This window comes from Vicugna pacos, chromosome 7, assembly GCF_048564905.1.
Source record: "Vicugna pacos chromosome 7, VicPac4, whole genome shotgun sequence".
NCBI lineage: Eukaryota > Metazoa > Chordata > Mammalia > Artiodactyla > Camelidae > Vicugna > Vicugna pacos.
The window spans coordinates 40,863,240-40,882,953 of record NC_132993.1 but is presented as its reverse complement, the minus strand read 5'-3'; the positions used below and the strand labels follow the sequence as shown (position 1 = coordinate 40,882,953).

At 32.6% G+C, this 19,714-nt stretch overlaps 1 protein-coding gene across 3 annotated transcripts in view; it reads left to right on the top strand.

Moving 5' to 3' along the window:
- Nucleotides 1–19,338, top strand: part of ZNRF2 (zinc and ring finger 2) — an 81,140-nt gene extending 61,802 nt beyond the window's left edge. Inside the window, exons 3-5 of one of the 3 annotated variants that reach the window (XM_015237247.3) lie at nt 11,329–11,434; nt 17,593–17,676; nt 18,343–19,338. In XM_015237247.3, the coding sequence (XP_015092733.2) occupies nt 11,329–11,434; nt 17,593–17,650 (164 nt within the window). In that variant the 3' untranslated portion in view covers nt 17,651–17,676; nt 18,343–19,338. The remainder of the gene's footprint in view (nt 1–11,328; nt 11,435–17,592; nt 17,677–18,342) is intronic. The other 2 variants (XM_072964752.1, XM_072964751.1) reach the window with 2 other exon arrangements.
- Nucleotides 19,339–19,714: the final 376 nt, after the last annotated feature.

Sequence of the window (19,714 nt, the reverse complement as noted above, 5' to 3'; positions counted from 1 at the left end):
TTTCATCTTTCATCTTTTCCTTTCAGATATGCTTACTGTATACAATGCAGGGTTAATTTTGTTTGGGTTCCAATCTAATCTTTCCCCCTTTTTTTATTGTGTTGGTTTAGCCTATTTGCATTTACGAATATAATATAGTTTTGTCATTGTACACTTTCTGTTTTTATGACTTTTTAGAAATGTCTTACCAACTGGCCAGTTTTTCTTTGTTTCATATGCTTCTTTTAATTAGGGAGAACTTTTTTTTTTTAGAGGTTACTTTCATAAGTATAACTGTGTAGTATCCTAAAGCTCATATTTTTAGACACTATTAATTTCTTTCCATGGGCAATGATGAAATGAGTATATATTTCCTCTTTCTCCCTTTCTTAACTCTGTATCCTAAATTTTACTTACTACATCATCTTAATCTTTACTCTTATACTATTGAATATATTTATAACTGTTACTTGCCTTGTCTGCTTTATTGTTTTAATTTATTTTTATTTATTTATTTGTTTTTGCCTTGTCTGTTTTAAATGATTCTTTTTTATACCAGTTTTTTCTAGACAGTAATTTGCTTTTTTTTTTTTTTTTTTTTTTAATGGATACATTTCTCCCCAGAGCTCTCTTGGGAAAGAATACCAACCCTACCCAACTTCTAAGCTTTTGTGATCAGAGAAGGGTGTTTGGAATATTTGCTTTAAGAAATTTCTAAAACCTGGCTTTGAATCAAGTTTATGGTTTTGCTTTAGAAACAGGCTAGTGTAAGAGATTGTTATAACCTATTTATAGGCCCTGTGTTTTACTAGTTTCTGTGTTATTTTGTTAAGTTCAGAATCACAATGTGTAATTATTCAGTAAGGTTGGATCCTAAGTAGTTATACTGAGGGATCATCCTTGCGCAGAACTTCCTTCCTCCTTCCTTCTGTGTTCTGTCCACACAGATAGTCTGGCTGGATAATGTCATGTGATTATGGGCTGAAAACTACAGATTTTTAAATTGTGCTTTTCTTGATAGATACAGTAATTTTTGAGACATCAAGACAGTCGAGCAATCCTGTCAGATTGTCACCGAGCTGGCCTCTTTTCTTGGGTTAGGTTGAGGATTAGGTCAGTGGTTCCCAATTATTTAGCTTAGTAGTTTTTAAAGCCAGCCTGTCGTTAACAGAGATCATGAGTATCTTTTATCATTTCCCCCACCATTCTAAAAGAAGGTAATAGAGGAATGAAAATAATGGATATTGATTAACCACAGTAATTTGCTTTTAATTTTTTAGGTGTATGATTTGTACATTATCTAATCATAATACCCACATTTGTTTTAATCTTGCAGTTAAGTAGATTGTTTTCACTGCCAGTCCTTATGCTTTAGCTTTTCCAGGCATATCTTGGTTAGCTGAGGTTTATGCTCATAGAAGGGCTCATGGGAAACGGTTCACTTGAGGATAAGTGTTCTTCCAGTCTTACAGTGTAAAATGCTACCATGGGAAATTCTGAGACCAGCCTGATTTCACCTCCTTTTAGAATTGACTCTTTTTGCCCGGGTGCCCAAAGAACTGTTTTTTTTTTTTTTCAGTTACAGTTATTTATTCTAGATTACTAATTTAGTTTTCTGCATTGGCCTTCTTTTTTCTCTTCCTCTGAGGTAAAAAATTAAGCAATTACTGTTTTTTGGTTCTAGGAACTTTTACTTGTGAATTCATCATCCCCTCCCTCCCTCCCTTCCTTCCATTCATTTATTCATTCTGATCTGTAGGTGGTGTCTGTTTCACCTTCGTTCACATTGCTGGTGTACTTACTTTATGACCTCTCTGTATTACATAATATTAGCAATTGTAGAATCTCTTAGCACACCTGTAGATCATACTATTATTTCTTTCTCAAACAAAAGGAGATAGAACGCAAGATATTCTCTTGTGAGCCTTATGGTCATTAGCTTGACACACACTAGTCCTTTTTGTTCAAAGGTGTGAGGGAAAAAGTTTCCCTGTTCTTGGGTGCAGAGTGAATTCTATCCTCAGAGCAACTAGGTAGCTTCTTTCCACTGCTTTCAGTGTCAGAGCAGCCTTATTTCTTTGTCCCAGTGGGATTCACTCAGGTACTGAATGAAGTTGCCATGGCAGCTAAAGGATTGGTAAACTTTGAGCAGACCCATTGAAAAGACATAAACCTCTTTCAGAATCAGTGTGTTTTCTCTCTCCTTAAACAGTTTTTTTAAAAACCCATTTTACACTTGCTCTTTCTTGATCTTCGCGAGGTTTCATTACCTAAGGTTTCAGATGAATCTAGACTTAGATTCTCTAGGATCCAGCAACTTTAAAATAACCAATAGTTATTTTAGTAATTTAGTCACAGTATTCAGTCATTTAGTAGCAGGGTAAAAGGAGATCAAAAAAGAACTTTTCGGTTGTTAATGTTATATGACCATTATTGTCAGAGCTACTGGTTCTCAACTTCCTGCTTTTTCCTCCAGATACATTTGAGTTTTACACTTTGCTTTATCATCTTAGGAGTGGACATTTAAAATATCTGTCTTGTGTATACATAGTAGTTTTAATTCTTTACCCAGACTAATCAGTTTATAATTATAATTGGCAAACTCCACATATATTCAGTATTTTCTGGTTGATTGGCTGATATGATCCACTTGGATAAAGGAGAAGTCAGTATACTTAAAAAGAAATAGGTCTGAGCTCATCTTAGTCATCAGACTGCAAACAAAGTGCCTAGATCAGTAAAACACCAACCCCCTAGCTTTAAGGCATTTTCTGACCATCGGTTCATTTGTTGCTTGGTACTTTCTTTAGTCTTGTGAGATCTTTTGCTTCATTAGCTGTTCAAAAAATGATTTATCAAACAGTTATTGTGTGCGCAATACTATACGCTACATGCTAGAATAAGCAGAACCTGCAAGGTTTCCTGCACTCACGGAATTTATTGTTCCTTGAATACGGAGGTTGCATAGTATTGGCTACATCTGTGTCACAGGCATTTTTTTGTTTGCTTGCACGGTATCAAAAATGTTTTTGAGTCAATATTTTGAAAATGAAGAAATTTAATCTAAAAAGCTAAATTTGCAGCTGCTTTAAATATATCTAGCTATACTGGGCCTTTATTCCCACATGGCATTCTGCTATAGAAGCAATTGTCTGTTTAGGTAGGATTATGTGCACCGGCATGTCAGGATTACTATTAACCCCTGAAACCAAGATCACATTCAGTTGGATTTATTGTCACAACTGTGCTAGGCTTTTTTTCTTATAAAAGAGTTTAAAAGATGAGCACTTCTTGAACATTTTTTGTATTAGGTATTTTGAGTTTGTGACACTTGTGCAATGTTTACCAGTCAGCCTGCTAATTATCTTACAAATTTAGGAGGAAGCAGGAGGGAAAAACATCATCACACTTTTAGCCTCAATCAACAAAAGTAGTACACATACATATTAATACTCCCTCTCAAATTCATTCTAACAAAATAATAGAATCCTAGTGCAAAAATCTGATGATAGTTCTGATATAATGTCTTTTGTTGCATGCTGTAATACAATTTGAGTTGACATTTTTCAGTTTACTTCAATACTGCAGTAAAATTTTAACATTTGATGTCTTAAACATTTTTACATTCCTTAGCTCTTTTATTTTTAGTCATCAATATTAAAGACTATGTGAGGTATAGGTATCATGACTTGCAATTTATTTGAAGAAAACAGACTTAAAGAATTTTGTGTATTGTCCAGAGTTGTAGTTTGTTCTTTTCCCATAAGACTGCCTTCCCTTTGCATTATCTCAGTAGATCTCTGAAACACTCTTAAGAGACAAATCAAGCATATTTCACCGTTTCATTAGATTGGAGAAAAACTCAGAGGAAGAGTCCTTTCTTGCCGGTAATCACATAGCTAGTATTCAGAACATACCTGTTTTTTGCCAGGTACAGTGCTAGATATTTAACAGGTATTATTTAATTTTTACCACTATCCTATGAAATAGGTATTGTTATCACGTTATATTCCTAAATACATTGAAGGTTGGAATTTGAACCTAGAACTGTGTATAACACTTTTTTAAAAAATTTGTTGTATTAGATTACCCAGATTGATTTTTTATTGCCATTAAGAACCTACATTATAATTTAATACATTAATCTAATTTTAAAAGTGTACGATCATAAATTAAGTTTGAAAATCAGCTTTTTTGTTTTTTTAGGACTGATATTTCTCTCTCTGAAGTGATTTGAAACAAAAATGGACCTGAAACTTTAAAGTATATTTTATTGTACTTTTGTATATATTCAGCAGTTTCTTTTTTTTTTTTTTTAAACCTTTAATGTGGACAACTCATTTAGGTAAATACTTGTTTAGAGTTTAGCAAATCAGCAATTTGTGACAGGGAAGGAGTATAGGAAAGTCATCTAAATTTGATTTGAAGATTGGGGCATAATTTGGTAGCCTAATAATTACTTAGGTGACTTGTATGACTTCTTGCAGTTTAACAGATATGTTGTATTTTAAGTATTTTATAAAATACTTAATCCTAAGCAATCTTGTTTAGGCAAGGTAGGAACAAAAAGGCCTAAGAAGGCTAAATCTTATAAGTATTGTGTTAATGTTGTTTTAGTATATTTTACCTTTTAGAGTATATATTTGGATTCTGGGGTTTTTTTTTCCCCACTTATGTTTTCTTGGAGAAGGTGCCAAATGTTAATTTCCAAAATGCTCCCAAGAATGCACATTTTTCCTTAGAAGTAATCAGGAGTCTCAAACTATCTCCTTTTAAAGAAATAGTCTTTATTTTAAAGTAAGTTTCTAACAACGCAGGTAAGAAGTGGCTATGTGTTTAGCCAGTTCTCAGTTACATTTAAACTAAAGAAAGCATCAGTGCAGTAAATGTCAATTTAAGCACAGGAAACCAGCAATTCCTTGTTGAACCAGAATAAGTTTCTAAAAAGGATAAAAAGCTGGCACTGACCATGAACTTTGAGTTTTAGACAGTTTAGTAAAGGTTATTCCTATGTTTTTATTGATAAATTAGACTTACAGTGAAAATGGTAGTTTCCCTTTGTTAAATATCATTTTTAATTCCCCTTACGATATTTAAGTATAGTAACAACTCATGAATCTATAATCTAGAATAAAAATGTTAATTTCTTTTAAGTCCTTTAGGTATAACTTTATATCTGAAAGTATTTATTAATAAACCTTGTGAGCCCCAAGTTTTTATTCTTTGAGTAATTACTTTTTACTAATGTTGTGAATTTTTTTAATTCTTGATTTTTCTAGGGATTATTTCACATTTCAGCTGCTTTTGTTTTCTACTGCTATCATTGAGGGTTCAAGAACAAAAAATAAGTCTTCAGGTAAAAAGCCTGATCCATAATAGTGCTTGGCATTGTATTTTGCTGAAAAGATCATATACCTTTGGTTGCTTGATCTGAAAATAGAGTTGTGATAATTAAGAAATTTTCGCATGGAGTTTTTTTGGCTGCCTCTAACAAATTTGGTCTTATTTGTTGTTTTTCTTTTTTTCTCCCCTCTAAAAGGATTTTGGCTTGTCTGCTTTTTTTCATGTTGTCTTGATCTGCCATAACTATATGGATATGTGCTTGTACTTGCTGAATATTTTAATTTTGCATATGTGGCTGCTTGAATTTTAAGTAATTTCTTTGGGCAATGCAAATTAAGAGCTTGAGGCTGTAAGTAAAATAACAATTTACAGGAGTTTTCAATTAGTTTATAAATGTATGTTCTTTATCTCCTATATTAAAACATATAGATTTCATATTTTGCTAAAATTAAATAGATTTAAAATTTAGTTCCTCAGCTGCACTGGCCACATTTCAAGTGCTATTCCAGGCCATATGTAGCTAGTAGCTACTATTTTGAACAACACAGATAAAAGACTTTCTGTCATCATAGAGAGTTCTATCGGACAGGGCTGTTTTCCCATCCCGTAGAAGGAAGTAAGCAGTAAAGTGTGAGCTCCTTTATGATATCAGTTTTCAGAACAGTTTAATACTCCTGAAGGTAAAGCATTTGACCAGTCTTGAGCATATTTCCTCTAAATAGGTAGCCGTCCCCATCTTGAGTATTTCAAACTTAAAATTGCCTAAAACAGTTTGTTTGCTTCAGTATTTATACTATTTTAAAGTGAAATTGCTTCTTGTAGCAAAATTCATGAAGTAGTAAAAACACTGAAGACTTGGTCTAAATTTGAATCCAGACCCCAGTTTAGTAATTTCTGGTAAGTTACTTAAATTATTTGCGCCTCAGTTTCCTTATCTATAAAATGAAGGTAACATTAGCTACCTCACAGGATTGATAAAAGACTTAAATACATGTATAAACTTGTAACAAGTGGACATCTGTAATAATTTTGAATATAAAATGAAGCAGAAACATGGAAAAATTAATTAGGCAGTGTCATTTGTATGGAGTTGTTCCCAGCCTGGCAGTTACAGTAAGTCTGGTGAGGTCAGGAGTATCCTGTAGAAGTTTTTGGTGGCCATGGGATTATTTATGACATTGTATAAAGCTGAAACAACTATAGAATACCAGAATGGGGAGAAAAAGAGAAAAATGACCAGCTTTGTTCTTGGGGAAGTCCATAAAGTTTTTTCTGATAATACTAATAAAAACTAGTATTTTATATAGTGCTCTTGTAACTTACTTTTTCACAAAATTCTTTAAAATTTCATCTCTGTGTTATTTGAGTACCTTTATTTTACTAATATTAAATGAGTAAAAGGAAACTCACAAGGTTGACCAACATTTTGGAGGTTATGTACCTAATAGTGAGAATGGAAATTCATATTGCAACTTTAAATCTTATGCTTGTTCTGCTTCAGCATTCTGTTTCCTTGATAGCAGCTGTGTTTCTGAAGCAGGGTATATTTTAGAATTTCTAGGGATGGAGCCCAGGCATATGTAAAAAAATAATTTTTTTTTCCTGCATTGAGACAAAACGCATACCCAAGTGATTCTGATGCCCATCTCTGGTTAAAAATCATTGCTCTCTTCCCGGTTTAATTCTTCTTTTTCTGTATCGGTACCTCTAAATTAATACATAGACCATATGAATAACTCAAAAGAATTAGACTGATAAGCAGTACACTGATTTATAACTCTTAGTGCTTCACATGTTAGGTAGGACATCACTGACACTTTGGAAAAAGCAACACAAGTTTAGTTTCCTGCTCACAATCGTGAGTATCTCTTATCTCTTCATTGGTTAGTGCTTGTGGAGAGGGGGATTCCAGACTAGCCAGCCATTTAACTATGGTAGTTAAATCTGTTTATGTTCCCTTCTCTGCTTTTCTCATATCAATTTGGGCTAGTTGTCTGCCCCTCAAGCTATTCCATTCCTAAAGCATTGACTTCCTATTGCCTGTAGATAATTTCTTCATAAATATTTTTAATTGATTGGTTGAAGACTTTTAATAATCTTTTCCCACCTATCTTAAAGATGCTTCCCTGTCCTGGATGTAGTGGTATTTCTAGGCCCTGTTTAACTCTAAATGTATCCCATCACTAAGCTAAAAAGTTCCCTGTGAATCAAAGGACAGTGTCCTCATAGAGTAGGAGAGGGGAATATTCTAGCAAACCCTTAGACAAAAATTAATCATGTTACATGGCCAATTTTCAAAAATAAAAAATATTTTCAAACATACAAAGACAGATTCTATTGGAAACAAGACTTTCAAATTTGAAAATTAAGCATTTGTTATTTGAGGCAGTAACTGTGAGGTTTTGTGGTGAGGGTGAACTGTCTTAACTCAAAGTTGCTTACCAAAATGTAGTTGAGTAGTGGCTGTAATATGTTAACATTAGTTTTTAATTTTCTGAGCAGAGATCATTTCACTAGAAGCTATTTACAGTGGATATCGGACAGCTTCTGCATTGAAAGTAATGTGTTTGGGATGTTCTTGTATTCTGTATACCTTTCTTAACATAGAAAATATAGTTCTGCTTATTTTTCGTTACTAGGGCTTAGGAACCTTTTGATTAAAATGAATGGTAAACTTTACTATGGCATTCTACATTAAACTAAAAAGATTTTTTAAACTTAGTACCTGCAAAGCATATCATTATATTCTTAAACTATATATCATTTATTAATTATATGCAGATTGGATTTGTCTTTGTTGTGCTGTAAATAAATTTTCTTGTAAATAGAATAAAACCTTTGCTTTTCAAGATATTAAGATTTTCCCGACTCAAAGATATTTTAAAACTTACTGCAATAAGGAAAGGGAGTTGCAGGTCATCATAAAAGTATTGTAAGACACTTATTTTTCTGTGAATAGTACACTCAGAAGCTTGCACGTAGTGGATTTCTACCTATTTTTATTTAGTGTTGAGAATAATCTGTTACATAGACTTACATGGCAGAAATATGTAGCAATGTTTTTTTTCTTTTTAAGCTGGTCTGTCTCATTAACTTATGGTAATTGAGATTTTATGGGTCACTTAGACTTAAATCTGGATGTTGTTAATGTACTTCAAAAGGTAGAAATTTGATACCCTATTTCATCAATGTTAAGATACTTTTTAAAAAAATTTTAACAGCTCTGAAATGAAAAATCAGATGTGCCCTAAAATTGATTTGTATCATAGTTTAATAGAAACATTTTTTTCTTACTTGGTGGAATATAAAACTAATGGAACATCTTATAATTATTGATGTCTTCAGCTTGATAAAAAGTGATGGCTAAATTTTTGAGGTTAGTTGTGGAACTTAGATTCATGTTATGATGTGGTATATCTTTGTAATGAAAAAAATCTGATTGGTGAGAACATCCATATTGTTTGGAATTATAGACCTGTACTATGATATTTTAGTGTTTCCCTCAGAAGCTTTTCTTTTTGTTCTAATTTCTGTTATCCTAGTGTCAAATGACAAAACTTAAAAAAAAAATAGTGATCAGTTTGATGTCCTAAGATTATTCAGGGGAAGACAGTCCATGGATTAGGGGACTATTATGCCTCATAAGCATCTCTGGAGGATTTTGGGCAAGACTGAGTTTAATGGGGCCTTAGAAGAGGTGCCGTGGAAACAGGCCATGACTGGCTAGGAGGTCGGGGAGTTCCTTACAAGGCTAGCTGGTCCTGTTTTCTAGGACAAGATGAACTAGCTAAAGCTGACTTGGAGGATTGTGATTGATGTTAGGTCTTCTTGACATTGAGGTGTTTCCCTTAAGTGCAGGCGGACTTTAGGTATAGATTTGTGATGGGATCAGGGCCACTGGAAAGACTTCTGTTTTATGGATCCCCATATACCAATTAACTGTAACACTAGTTAGGTGCTTTACGTTAAACTAGTTCCCTGTCTTGGAAAGCTATCCAAAACAGTAAGAGAAAAATGGAGATCAGTTGGAGGAGGGAAAGACTTAGGGTTGGCGTTGGGGTAGCGGGTGGGACCTCCAGGGTCAAGAAAAGAAAAATGGAATGACTCATGAGGAGGGTGGTAATAAAGCAGCATTTTCCATTTACCAAGCTCTTCTTGCCCAGAAATCTTCTTCTGGTTAAGTCTTTGATATGATATGTTAGCTTATGAACTATCCAATAGTTAGCTAAAATTGCCTCAGCCATATTCCTTAGATTCTAAAAGCATGAACATTCTTGCCAAGGCCTTTCCTTTTTCTGTGGAAGTTGCCCTGTTACCCCCTCTAGCCTTATAAGTGATCATCTGCTGGTATTTTCCCTTCTATAGACCAAATAGAATCTGTTTCCTCTTAATGTGCTGTCTCAAAATGAATAACTAAAGGAGAGCTGCTTATAGAGTGGATTTTTCTACAAGGAATTATTACAGATATGTGCATAATTAAACTTGCTGGTTTTTATAGGTGGTATGGGACTACCAGACAAATGCTTAATTTCAGGAAACTTTTCTACTTTGTTCTGTGTTTAAACATTTAGGTAGGGATTCATTCAGTCTTTCCCCTTTAGTTTGTTTGATTTTTATTTCCATAACAGTAATTTACTTATTGGTGTTATACATTTGTATTGCATGTTCCTGCTTTTGCTTTACGTTCTCTGAACTTGCTGAGAGTGTATACTCTTCAACGGTTTCTCCATGCTTTTCAGTAATGGCATGTTTTAGTTATTCTTCATTTAAAAAGAGTCGCAAAGCATGACTGGCTAACATGCTCTATTTGGGCAAGATCCTTTTAAAATTTAAAAACTTAACATAAATAAAATATAATTTAAATTAAATTTTTAGTATAAAACATAAATTGAGAGAACCTTTTTTCCTCCCAGTAGGAAGTTTTGCTTTATAAAGGATTTCACCATAGGGTGTTTAAAATATCTTGCAGGAATCCTTATGCATATCCTCATTGCCTCCTATATCATTTCTCACAGTAATTATTCCAGATTTTATCCACTACTTCTCCTATATTGCAAGACCAACCTTGTCATCTCATCCCATCTCTGAAGATTTTTGTTCAGTTATCTCTCTTCTGTTTACTACTCTTTGCTTAATTATCTTCATTAAAATCTTTCTTATACAAATACTCTTTTTTCCTCCATTTTTATTCCCAGTTTATCCAAAGGGTAATGTACATTTTCTGCCCTCACAATTCTTTTTCTTCCTCTGTAATTAACCCAATTATGCTACCAAAATTCTTTCTCCAATATGGCCAGACCTAATCACCAAATCCATCAAAAATAAATAAGTAAGTAAGTAAATAAAAGTAAGGAAGAAATATCCTGCTAGGCCCTCTGGAACCTACTCTAACTGCTGCCTGGAGTAGGCTTGGCATTGTCATGGAAAAGGATTAAGAAAAATTGTTGTGGCTAATGTCTGAAATCCTCAAGAGTCCAAAAATTCCTTTCAGAATCTGCACAAAAGTTTTGATCTACCTTTGCATTTTCTTTGATTAAGCAGATTTTTTAAAAGTTCTATATTTAGGGTGATTTCTTTACTTTATGCAATTTTGTGATTTTGGATTTTTAAAAATTGTAATAATATTTTGATGTTTTTTCACCCACAGTATACTCTGTAAACTTTTTTGACCTAGCTCAGGCACCAGATTAATACTGATTAGTAGGAGAAGGAAAATGAATTACTAATTACAAGTAACTGACTTACCAATAAAGCATAGTTCTTTGCAAGTTGGAGGATTCTGTACTGCTCTTAATTACTATAATGCCTTAGTGAAATCTAAATGGACATGAAAGACACTGTCCATAAATAAAGGTAAACATTCATTGATTTATGAGTAGTAGTATTTCAAATATAGGTGCCGAGTTTTATGTAATTCTAACAAAATATGCCAGTCACCACTCTGTATAAATTATTCACAAAATTCTTTCAGTTCTATTGTCCTAAATTTATTTTCTCTTTCCTCAGAGGATGTACTGAGCAAAGATGCTGGGGAATGTGCAATATGCCTTGAAGAATTGCAGCAGGGAGATACTATAGCACGACTGCCTTGTCTATGCATATATCATAAAGGGTAAGTTTATTTTTATGTTAACCAAGTTGATATTAGACTATAAAAGATCTTTCTCAAAGTTTCAAACATTGTAGTTAGGGCTGAAAAGATTTCTTCTTCATTGAATGTCCTTTTTCTCATTTCTTAAAAAAAAAAAATAGTGACTTTTTTTGCATGCTAGTACTAAAATTTAAGCCCACATCTGTTTGTATCCCAAAATCTACCATTTGTTAAGCATTTACCATGACTCAGGTGTTGTCCATAGCTTCTTAAATAGGTTACCTCATGTAAGCCTTGTAACAATCTCATTTTACAGTTGAGGAAATAAGCTGGGGGACCATAGGAAATCTCTCCAAGTTCACATGGCTAGTAGTAAATGGAAGAGCTGAAATATCAGCCATGTTTGCTTGGCTGCAAAGCCCATTTGATTTCTCATAAAGTGTTCTTGATTTCAGAGCAACACAGGAACATTTTTAGGTATAAAGATAATTTAAGGTATCCTATAAAAAGAACAGAATGCTATAACTTTAAAAGCAATAAAAGGAATATGGTGGAATTTTATTTAAAAGCATAATGGGAGTAAGGGAAAAAATATAGAAAAAACAGTAAATAGTACAAAAACAGAAGCAAAAATAAATTTAGTATCAGTAATTATAGTAAATCCAAATAGATCAAACTCCCCAGTTGAAAACAAAGCAAAAGAGTGGGATGTGCTGTTGATGAGCAACACACTTAAACATAGCAGGTATAGAAAAATACGAAACTAAAGGGATAGAAAACTATATTTGGGCAAATATTAACAAAAAGAAAACTGACAGAGCTACATTAATGTCAGCCAAAATTAATTTTTTTGCAGAAAGTATTACTAGTATATGATGATGAAAGCATATAAAATTGAATTCTGGGTGTACCAAAGGACATAATATCAAAGTAAAATATTTATAGACCTGTCAGAAAAATTGACAGATCCATTGTGATGAGAAATTTTAACACATTTCTTGTTGAGTAAAGCAGACATACACAGAATGATTTAAGATCTAGAAAAATTGAATGATATAGTTAACAGTTTTGACCTAATGGACATGTGTGTGTATCTGCACTGAGCAATTAGAGAGTACATTTTCTTTTTAAGTACGTGGAAGTATTACAGAAATTGGTCATACAGTAGGCCATAGGAAAAGTCTTAGCAAACTACAAAGAGTTGGTACCATATGGAAGGCTGTTCCTTGAGCACTGTTAGATGTCAGTGACAAAAGATAAGTAATGTTCACCTATACTTTTAAGTAACTCGTGGATCATAGAAGAAATCATAATGGAACTTAGAGAATACTCTGAACTGAATAATAGTGAAAACCTTTTTGACATTTTTCCTAGAATGATCCTCACAAGGTTTGTGTTAGTGTGGAAAGACTGAAAGTCAGTAAGTTAAGTTCTTACTTAAATTACAACAATGATAGCAGAATAAACACAAAGAAAATAAAAGGAAGAAAATAATAAAGATCAGAGAAGAAAAAAATGGAAAAAAAAATTCACAGGAAAGACCACAAAATGAAAAGTTGATTTTTTGAAGAGAGTAATAAAATAGATAAGCCTCTGGCAGGACTGTCTCTAGAAGGGAAAAATAAACAATATAGGAATGAAAAGTTACATATAACTTTAGATATGGCAGAAATTAAAAATAATCAAAATCTGTGAAAAATTTTATACTTTTCAGTTTAAAAATGTAAACAAAACAAGCAGTTTCCTTAAAAATGTAGTATTGCCAAAAATGATTCAGAAAGAAATAAGGAAACCTGCATTGACTCATAACTGTCATAAGCAGTTATTAAGGCTAACTCTGAAAAACAGCAAATATTTTTTAAAAAACCAAACCAAAAACCTACATACAGGCCTACAACAACAGTTTGACAGCAAGTTCTAAAGAACACAATGTTAACAATCATAAATTCCCCCCAAAAGTAGAAGATGGAAGGTTCTCCCATTTATTTTATGAGAATGGTATAAACTTGATACCTATATCAGACAAGAATAGTATAAGAAAGAAAATTAGAAGGCACTCTTATTTATGAACATAAATGCAAAAGTCCAAAAACATATTAGCAAACCAAATTCATCAATATATATCTAAAATAATGCCTCTTAACCAAATTGGATTTATACTAGGAATGCAAAGGCACTGTAAGGTTAGAAAATTTGTAATTTACCACCTTAACAAAGAAGAAAGACCATATTAACTTACTAAATGTGAGAAAACTTTCAGTAAAATTCTCTACTTATTGTTAGTAGTAATTTAAAAATAAAAGCAAAGAATAAATATCACATAATGTATTAAAATTAATAAGAATTCAACAGGGTTGCCAGATACAAGCTCAGTATATGAAAATCTGTTTCATTCATTTCATTCATCCCAGTAAGAAAAAATATAGATAACTTTTCTTTTGGAATAGTAACATTAACAGCAACAGAAACTACAACAGGAATACGGTACATTAAGAATAAACTCTACAAAGGATATTCAAGACTTTAAAAGTTTATTGAAATTTATAATAGAAGGTCTAAAATAAATATGGAGGCATATTTTGTGGATAGGAAAACTTGGTGTCATAAAGATGTCACTGCACCCCATATACTATTCAAATCAAATCTCAACAATTTTTTTCATGTAACTTAAATTGATTCTAAAATACAAATGGACAAAGAACAAAGGGCTAGGAGCAGTCAAGACACTCATGAAGCAAGAAAGCCATACTGCGGGGAACTCGTCCTATACAAATTCGTAATAAGACTATTAGATAGAACAGTGTGGAAAGTATATAGGCAGGTCAGTGGGACAGAAGAGTCAGTAAACACTCATGCATATATGGGGAGATAGCACAGCACAAAAGGCTACGAGCGCGGACTTTTGGAAGTTAGGACTCCGAAGATTCAAATCCAGCCCCTCCCCTAGTTCACTGTGTGATCTCGCTCAAGTTACTTAATTTTTCTCTCTCTCATTCTGTAAAATAAGACAGTAGTACCAACTTCATAGCGTTGTTAGGAGTTTTTAAATGAGGTATTTTTAGAAAGTTCTGGCACATAATAGATGCTATGTAAGTGTTGTTTAACTAATTGAATAAATGAAAAAATTAGTTTACCAGAGGTGGTATTACAGTGTAGTAAAGATAAGAATGAATTACTCAGTGAACGGTACTGGGATCAGTTGGTTATTTATATGAAAAAATAATGAATCCTTATTTTACATTTGAAATAAGAATTGATTCCATATTGAATTATGTCTGCCTATGGAAACCAAATCTAAAGAGTTGGAAAGAATATAAAGAAATGATCTTAACCTCATAGTAAGGAATTATTTTGAGGGCTAAGATAGCTCTCCCCATAAAAGCTTAAAAGTTGATAAATAGGAATATTTTGAAATTTAAAACTTTTTTGCATCATGATATGTGAAAAAGTAAATCAGTCTTCAGACTGCGAGTGTTTTTCAATACACATAACAATAAAAGTTTGATGTCTGAAATAGTACTCTCCTTCAGCAACTTTCTGCAATGCAGTTAGCTCATTTCTATTGGTAAATGGTAGAATGATGACAATATAATGACTTGATCTTACTGGTTCATACATAAAATATTATATTCTTTAGCACATTGATGTTTTGCTTCATCAAATAAAAGCAGATATGAAAGCAAGCCATGGAAGAATACGGTACTATAAGGATACCCACACATCGAATGTTCTCACGCTCCGTTCAGTTAAGCTTTGGGATTTATTTTGGAAGTACTTATTTACTTCATAGTTCTCAGATTTTGTGCATTGGCTTTTGTCTTCATAACCCAGTGTATCAATCCATTCTTACTCTTTATGCCAAGCTAACCTCACCCTTAAGAAAAAAATCCTGTATTTGCAGAGGTATTTTGTTTATTTGGGATGAACACATCTTTGTTCTGGTTACAATGTATTGTTTGGTCTTACTTTAACCTGTTTTTTTCTCGTAAGTTTGTAGAAAACAAAGTTCATCAAAAACATGTATTTTATAGCTGAAATATCGGAATAATAACTTTTTACAGATCTGTAAGAAAAAGACAAATCAAAATAGAAAAATAGGCAAAAATTGTTAACAGTTCATAAAAAGGAACCCCAAATGTCCAGTAAACAAACAAATATAAGTTGATATACTTGACAGGTAGCTCTGTAATAATAGCTCTGTGTGATACAGATCCTGCAATTTAGTAATTTCACTCCCAGGTGTATGCCCTGGAGAGACTCGATCTTGTGATCCAGGACACTGCTACTGCCTACTACTCAGTGTGCAGATTCGGGGTGAGATAAAGAAACTTACACCAGAATGTAAATCAATACAATGCTGTCTTCACTGAGAAAGTCTTGCATTGATTAAAAATAAAAAGTCAATCAAAACAGTGTGTTTGGAGGACTGGTTAACAAATAGTTCGTGGATTAGCACTGTGTGGACCATGCTTTGAGGAGCACGGCTTAAGAGATGTAAAAGAATGTTTATAGCATTGCTGAAAGTGTCCATCAGTAAAAGAATGAATAAATTGCAGTATGCTTATATGATGAAACACTTTATACAATGAAAATGTGAAAACTAGAGCCTTATATATTAACAGTTGCAAAACTCAAACAAATTGACTGAAAAAAATGCCATTAGAAGAAAGCATGCCACAAAGGTAGTGTTGAAATAAAATTTAAAACATGAAACCAGTATTGTATGTTGTTTTGGAATACACGCATATAAGGCTATAGAGTAAGGAATTGCCTAAGAATGAAAAGTACTAAATGCAGGAGAGTGATTTCCTGCTGGAGTTTGGAGAGGGGAATATATGTTAAATAATGTGGGTTGATAGCAATTTATGTGCGAAGAACCTGGATTTTAAATTAAGGTTACTTTGTCAAGATGAGCTGAAATCGCATAGTTGTAAAATAAGTACCCATTTTAGATCACACAGGTACAATTCAGATGTACTGGGAATTTTTAACACATCTGGAGTATTTTGTTAGTTCTCGGTACTTCGTTGTTGAGAGGTACTCTGGTAGACCAGGGGGCCTCTAGAGCTGCATGAGTAGGATAGAGAGCAGGCTGAAAACATAAATTGAATTGAGCATGTTTATTAGATAGCAAAAGTCTTAATGGCAACAGAAATTGTTTTAGGTTTTTGTAAGAATGTCTTTTGGATGTCTTTTTTCCTTTTAATTTTATCCGTGATTTTTACTGTGAGAATAACACATATTAATTTTGCCCTTCAAAATATTACCCAAGCCTTCTGGCTTTGTAGCTTATGCAAATTTGACATGTGTCAACAATTAGAATGTTGAACAGTTTAAATCCTGCTTGGGTAACTTCCTAGCCATTGGGCAAGTTACTTAAACTTCTTAAGGACTTGAGTTTATCGGTAGAACTTCGTGCAGTGATAGAAGTGTTTTATACCTGTGCTGTCTAGTAGAGTAGCCACCAGCCATGTGGTTGTTGAGCGCTTGAAGTGTTGCTAGTGCGACTGAGGAACTACATTTTTCTTTTCTTTAATTTTAATGAATTTAAATTTAAAGAGCCACGTGGCTTACTGCATTGGAGAGTGGATCTTTAATGAGGATAATTAGATATGCACCCTAATTAACTTCTTATGAAATCATGAAATACTTACGAATACAAATAGATGATGGTGTATTTATTTGTATATGTATATGTATTGCAGGATGGGGTAGAAATACTCAGTACTCACATCACATATAGATATGGTCTTTTAAAATGTAACACACTATTGTTGAGAATCAAAATTTAAAAGCTTGATAGGTGGCATGAACTGGTTGACATTTGCATAAATGAACAAGTGTTTTAAAGAGAGAAATATCTGTCCAGATTTGTCATTTAATTTTGAATATTGGTAAAGTGGTGGTTCTTTAGATTCTCTTTTGGAAATGGTTGCCCTGTTTAAACTTTAAAGTACTTTATAGCATAATTTTGGAAAGATTTATTTCCTTAACTGCTTAGAATGATCAAAATGTAATGAACATTTTCTTGTCCTTTACTTATATTTGCCAAATATCATTTAAAATATTTATTTCTTTCTGCAAAAATATATTAATGTCAGGAAGTAAGCATTTTTATTATGGCTGTCATGATCTAAATAAACAAGTGTTTCGGTTTTTCTGGTTTTGTTCTTTTCTAGCTGCATAGATGAATGGTTTGAAGTAAATAGATCTTGCCCTGAGCACCCTTCAGATTAAGTAAGCATCAGCTTCTTGTTTTATAGGTAACTCTCCCTTTTTGTTTTATTTGTTTTTTAAATTATAACCTAAGTTATACATTCTCAGCCACCATTTTTATTCACTCATTTATTCACTGAGATGTGTGTGTGTGTTCCAGAGATTGTGTTAGGCAATTTAATCTTTCAGTTTTGTTTCCTCAGCGTATAATAGCAATGCCTATCTATATATAGTAGGCAAAAAAAAAAACCTGAATCAAATTTTAAACCAAATACAGAATTTGTTTTGCACTGTTGTAGCTTATTCATGATTCTGCATTATCTGAAAATGTTTAGTGAATTGAATGAAAATCTCACTTGAGTATTGCTTTTTTTTCATATTCCGTGAAGTGAATGAAACAGCATTTTTAGCTTTGAAAAAAATTAATTGTTATCTCCATATATATGAAAAGCTTTTTATAAGAAGACTTGCAAAAATGATATAAAACATTGTGTTTTACATGAAGGCAGACTATTTTAGCCAGTCTTAGAATTGTTTCGGAAGGAGCTAGAGCCTCCATGTTGCAGAACACTAATTTTATGAGTTTTTAGAATACTAAGTATATGAAAATTTACAGTCTAAAGCAATGTTCATGGGGAAATGGATGTTGTATTTTGATTTGTAGTACTATTATGGACCACTGCTTAAACTAAATGTATCCACTTTTAACACAGGTTTCCTTGTCTTCAAGATGCTTGAAAAACCAAGAGGATATGAGGATCTGTCTCTGGAAAAAACAAAAACAAAAAAATATAGGCACACTCAGCCAGAAATCTAAGTTCTGTGAGACTCAGTAATGCAGAGATGGACAATCATACAGGAAAAAAAATCCTGCTGAAGAGAGGACAGTTGCCACAGAACTCAGTGTACCAAACATGCAATTTAAAGGACACACAGGGATTTTGAAAATGCTGCACATCCCTTAATAGTCATCTACGTAGGTAATACTGATGAACATTTTGTATTCAGACGCCAAAGTTAACTGATTTAAAAGTTGATTTACTTTTTATTAAGTTCTCTAGAGCTGTGCAACTATTTGTGTTTGATTTGTTCTGGTTTTTAGTTTGGGGTCCCTTTATTTTCCCCAACATGATGTTCCTGCACTCATCTATTCTTAAGTTGAAGACTACATAATTTACTTCTTATAAAGTCTTAAATGTGACACCAAGAAATGTAATCAAGCAGTAAAACATTCTCTGAATGTAGACCATGATCTCAAGTTCAATTTTTTTTCCAAGAGTGGAAAATAGACTTCTATGTAGGAACTAAAGTATGTTAATATTTTAAATTAAAGGTTTAACATTATCAGAATGTGTCCAAAGAGTAAAATGAAGTTACATAATTACATTTTAATTAACTAAATCTAGGATTATCTACTGAAGTGCAGTTTATTAAATATATTATTTCCTTTTAAATAAAACTGCTCAACAGGTAATCAGCAATGAATCATCTTGCAGCTATGCAACTTTAAAAAAACTATGAATTACCAATTTTAAGTGCTGCCAGCTATAATAACTTTTTTAACGGGTATTTTTGTTTGTTCTTTTCATGTAATTATTTTATTGTGCTTTGCATCTCCAGGCAGTTTTCCCACATTTGAGTAAAATGTTTAGCAGGTTGTAAACTTAATAACTTATGAAAAGGGTAAAATAAAATTTTCTTGAGTGGAACTTGGAATAATTTGAGGGACATTTTTATATACTTTTAAAAATCAGAATTTAATTGGGATGCCAGATTTATAGCAATTTGCATATTTAATTTTCCAGATAATCTGGAGGTTAGCATTTGATAAATGATTTTTTAAAGCAAATATGAAGATTTTGTTAATTTTTAATTTATTAATGTGTTATTACTGTAATTGAAAATGTTACAGAGACTTTTAAATTCAGTCTTGTATAGAAAGAGATGTATTAAGCAAAATCATGTGAATAAATATTCCCACAAAATACATCTGAATGGTTAAAAAATACTGGAAGAGAGTTATCAGGGCTGCAATAGTGAATGTCTTTTTTTTTTTAATATCAAAAATACCAGTAGATAGATTTC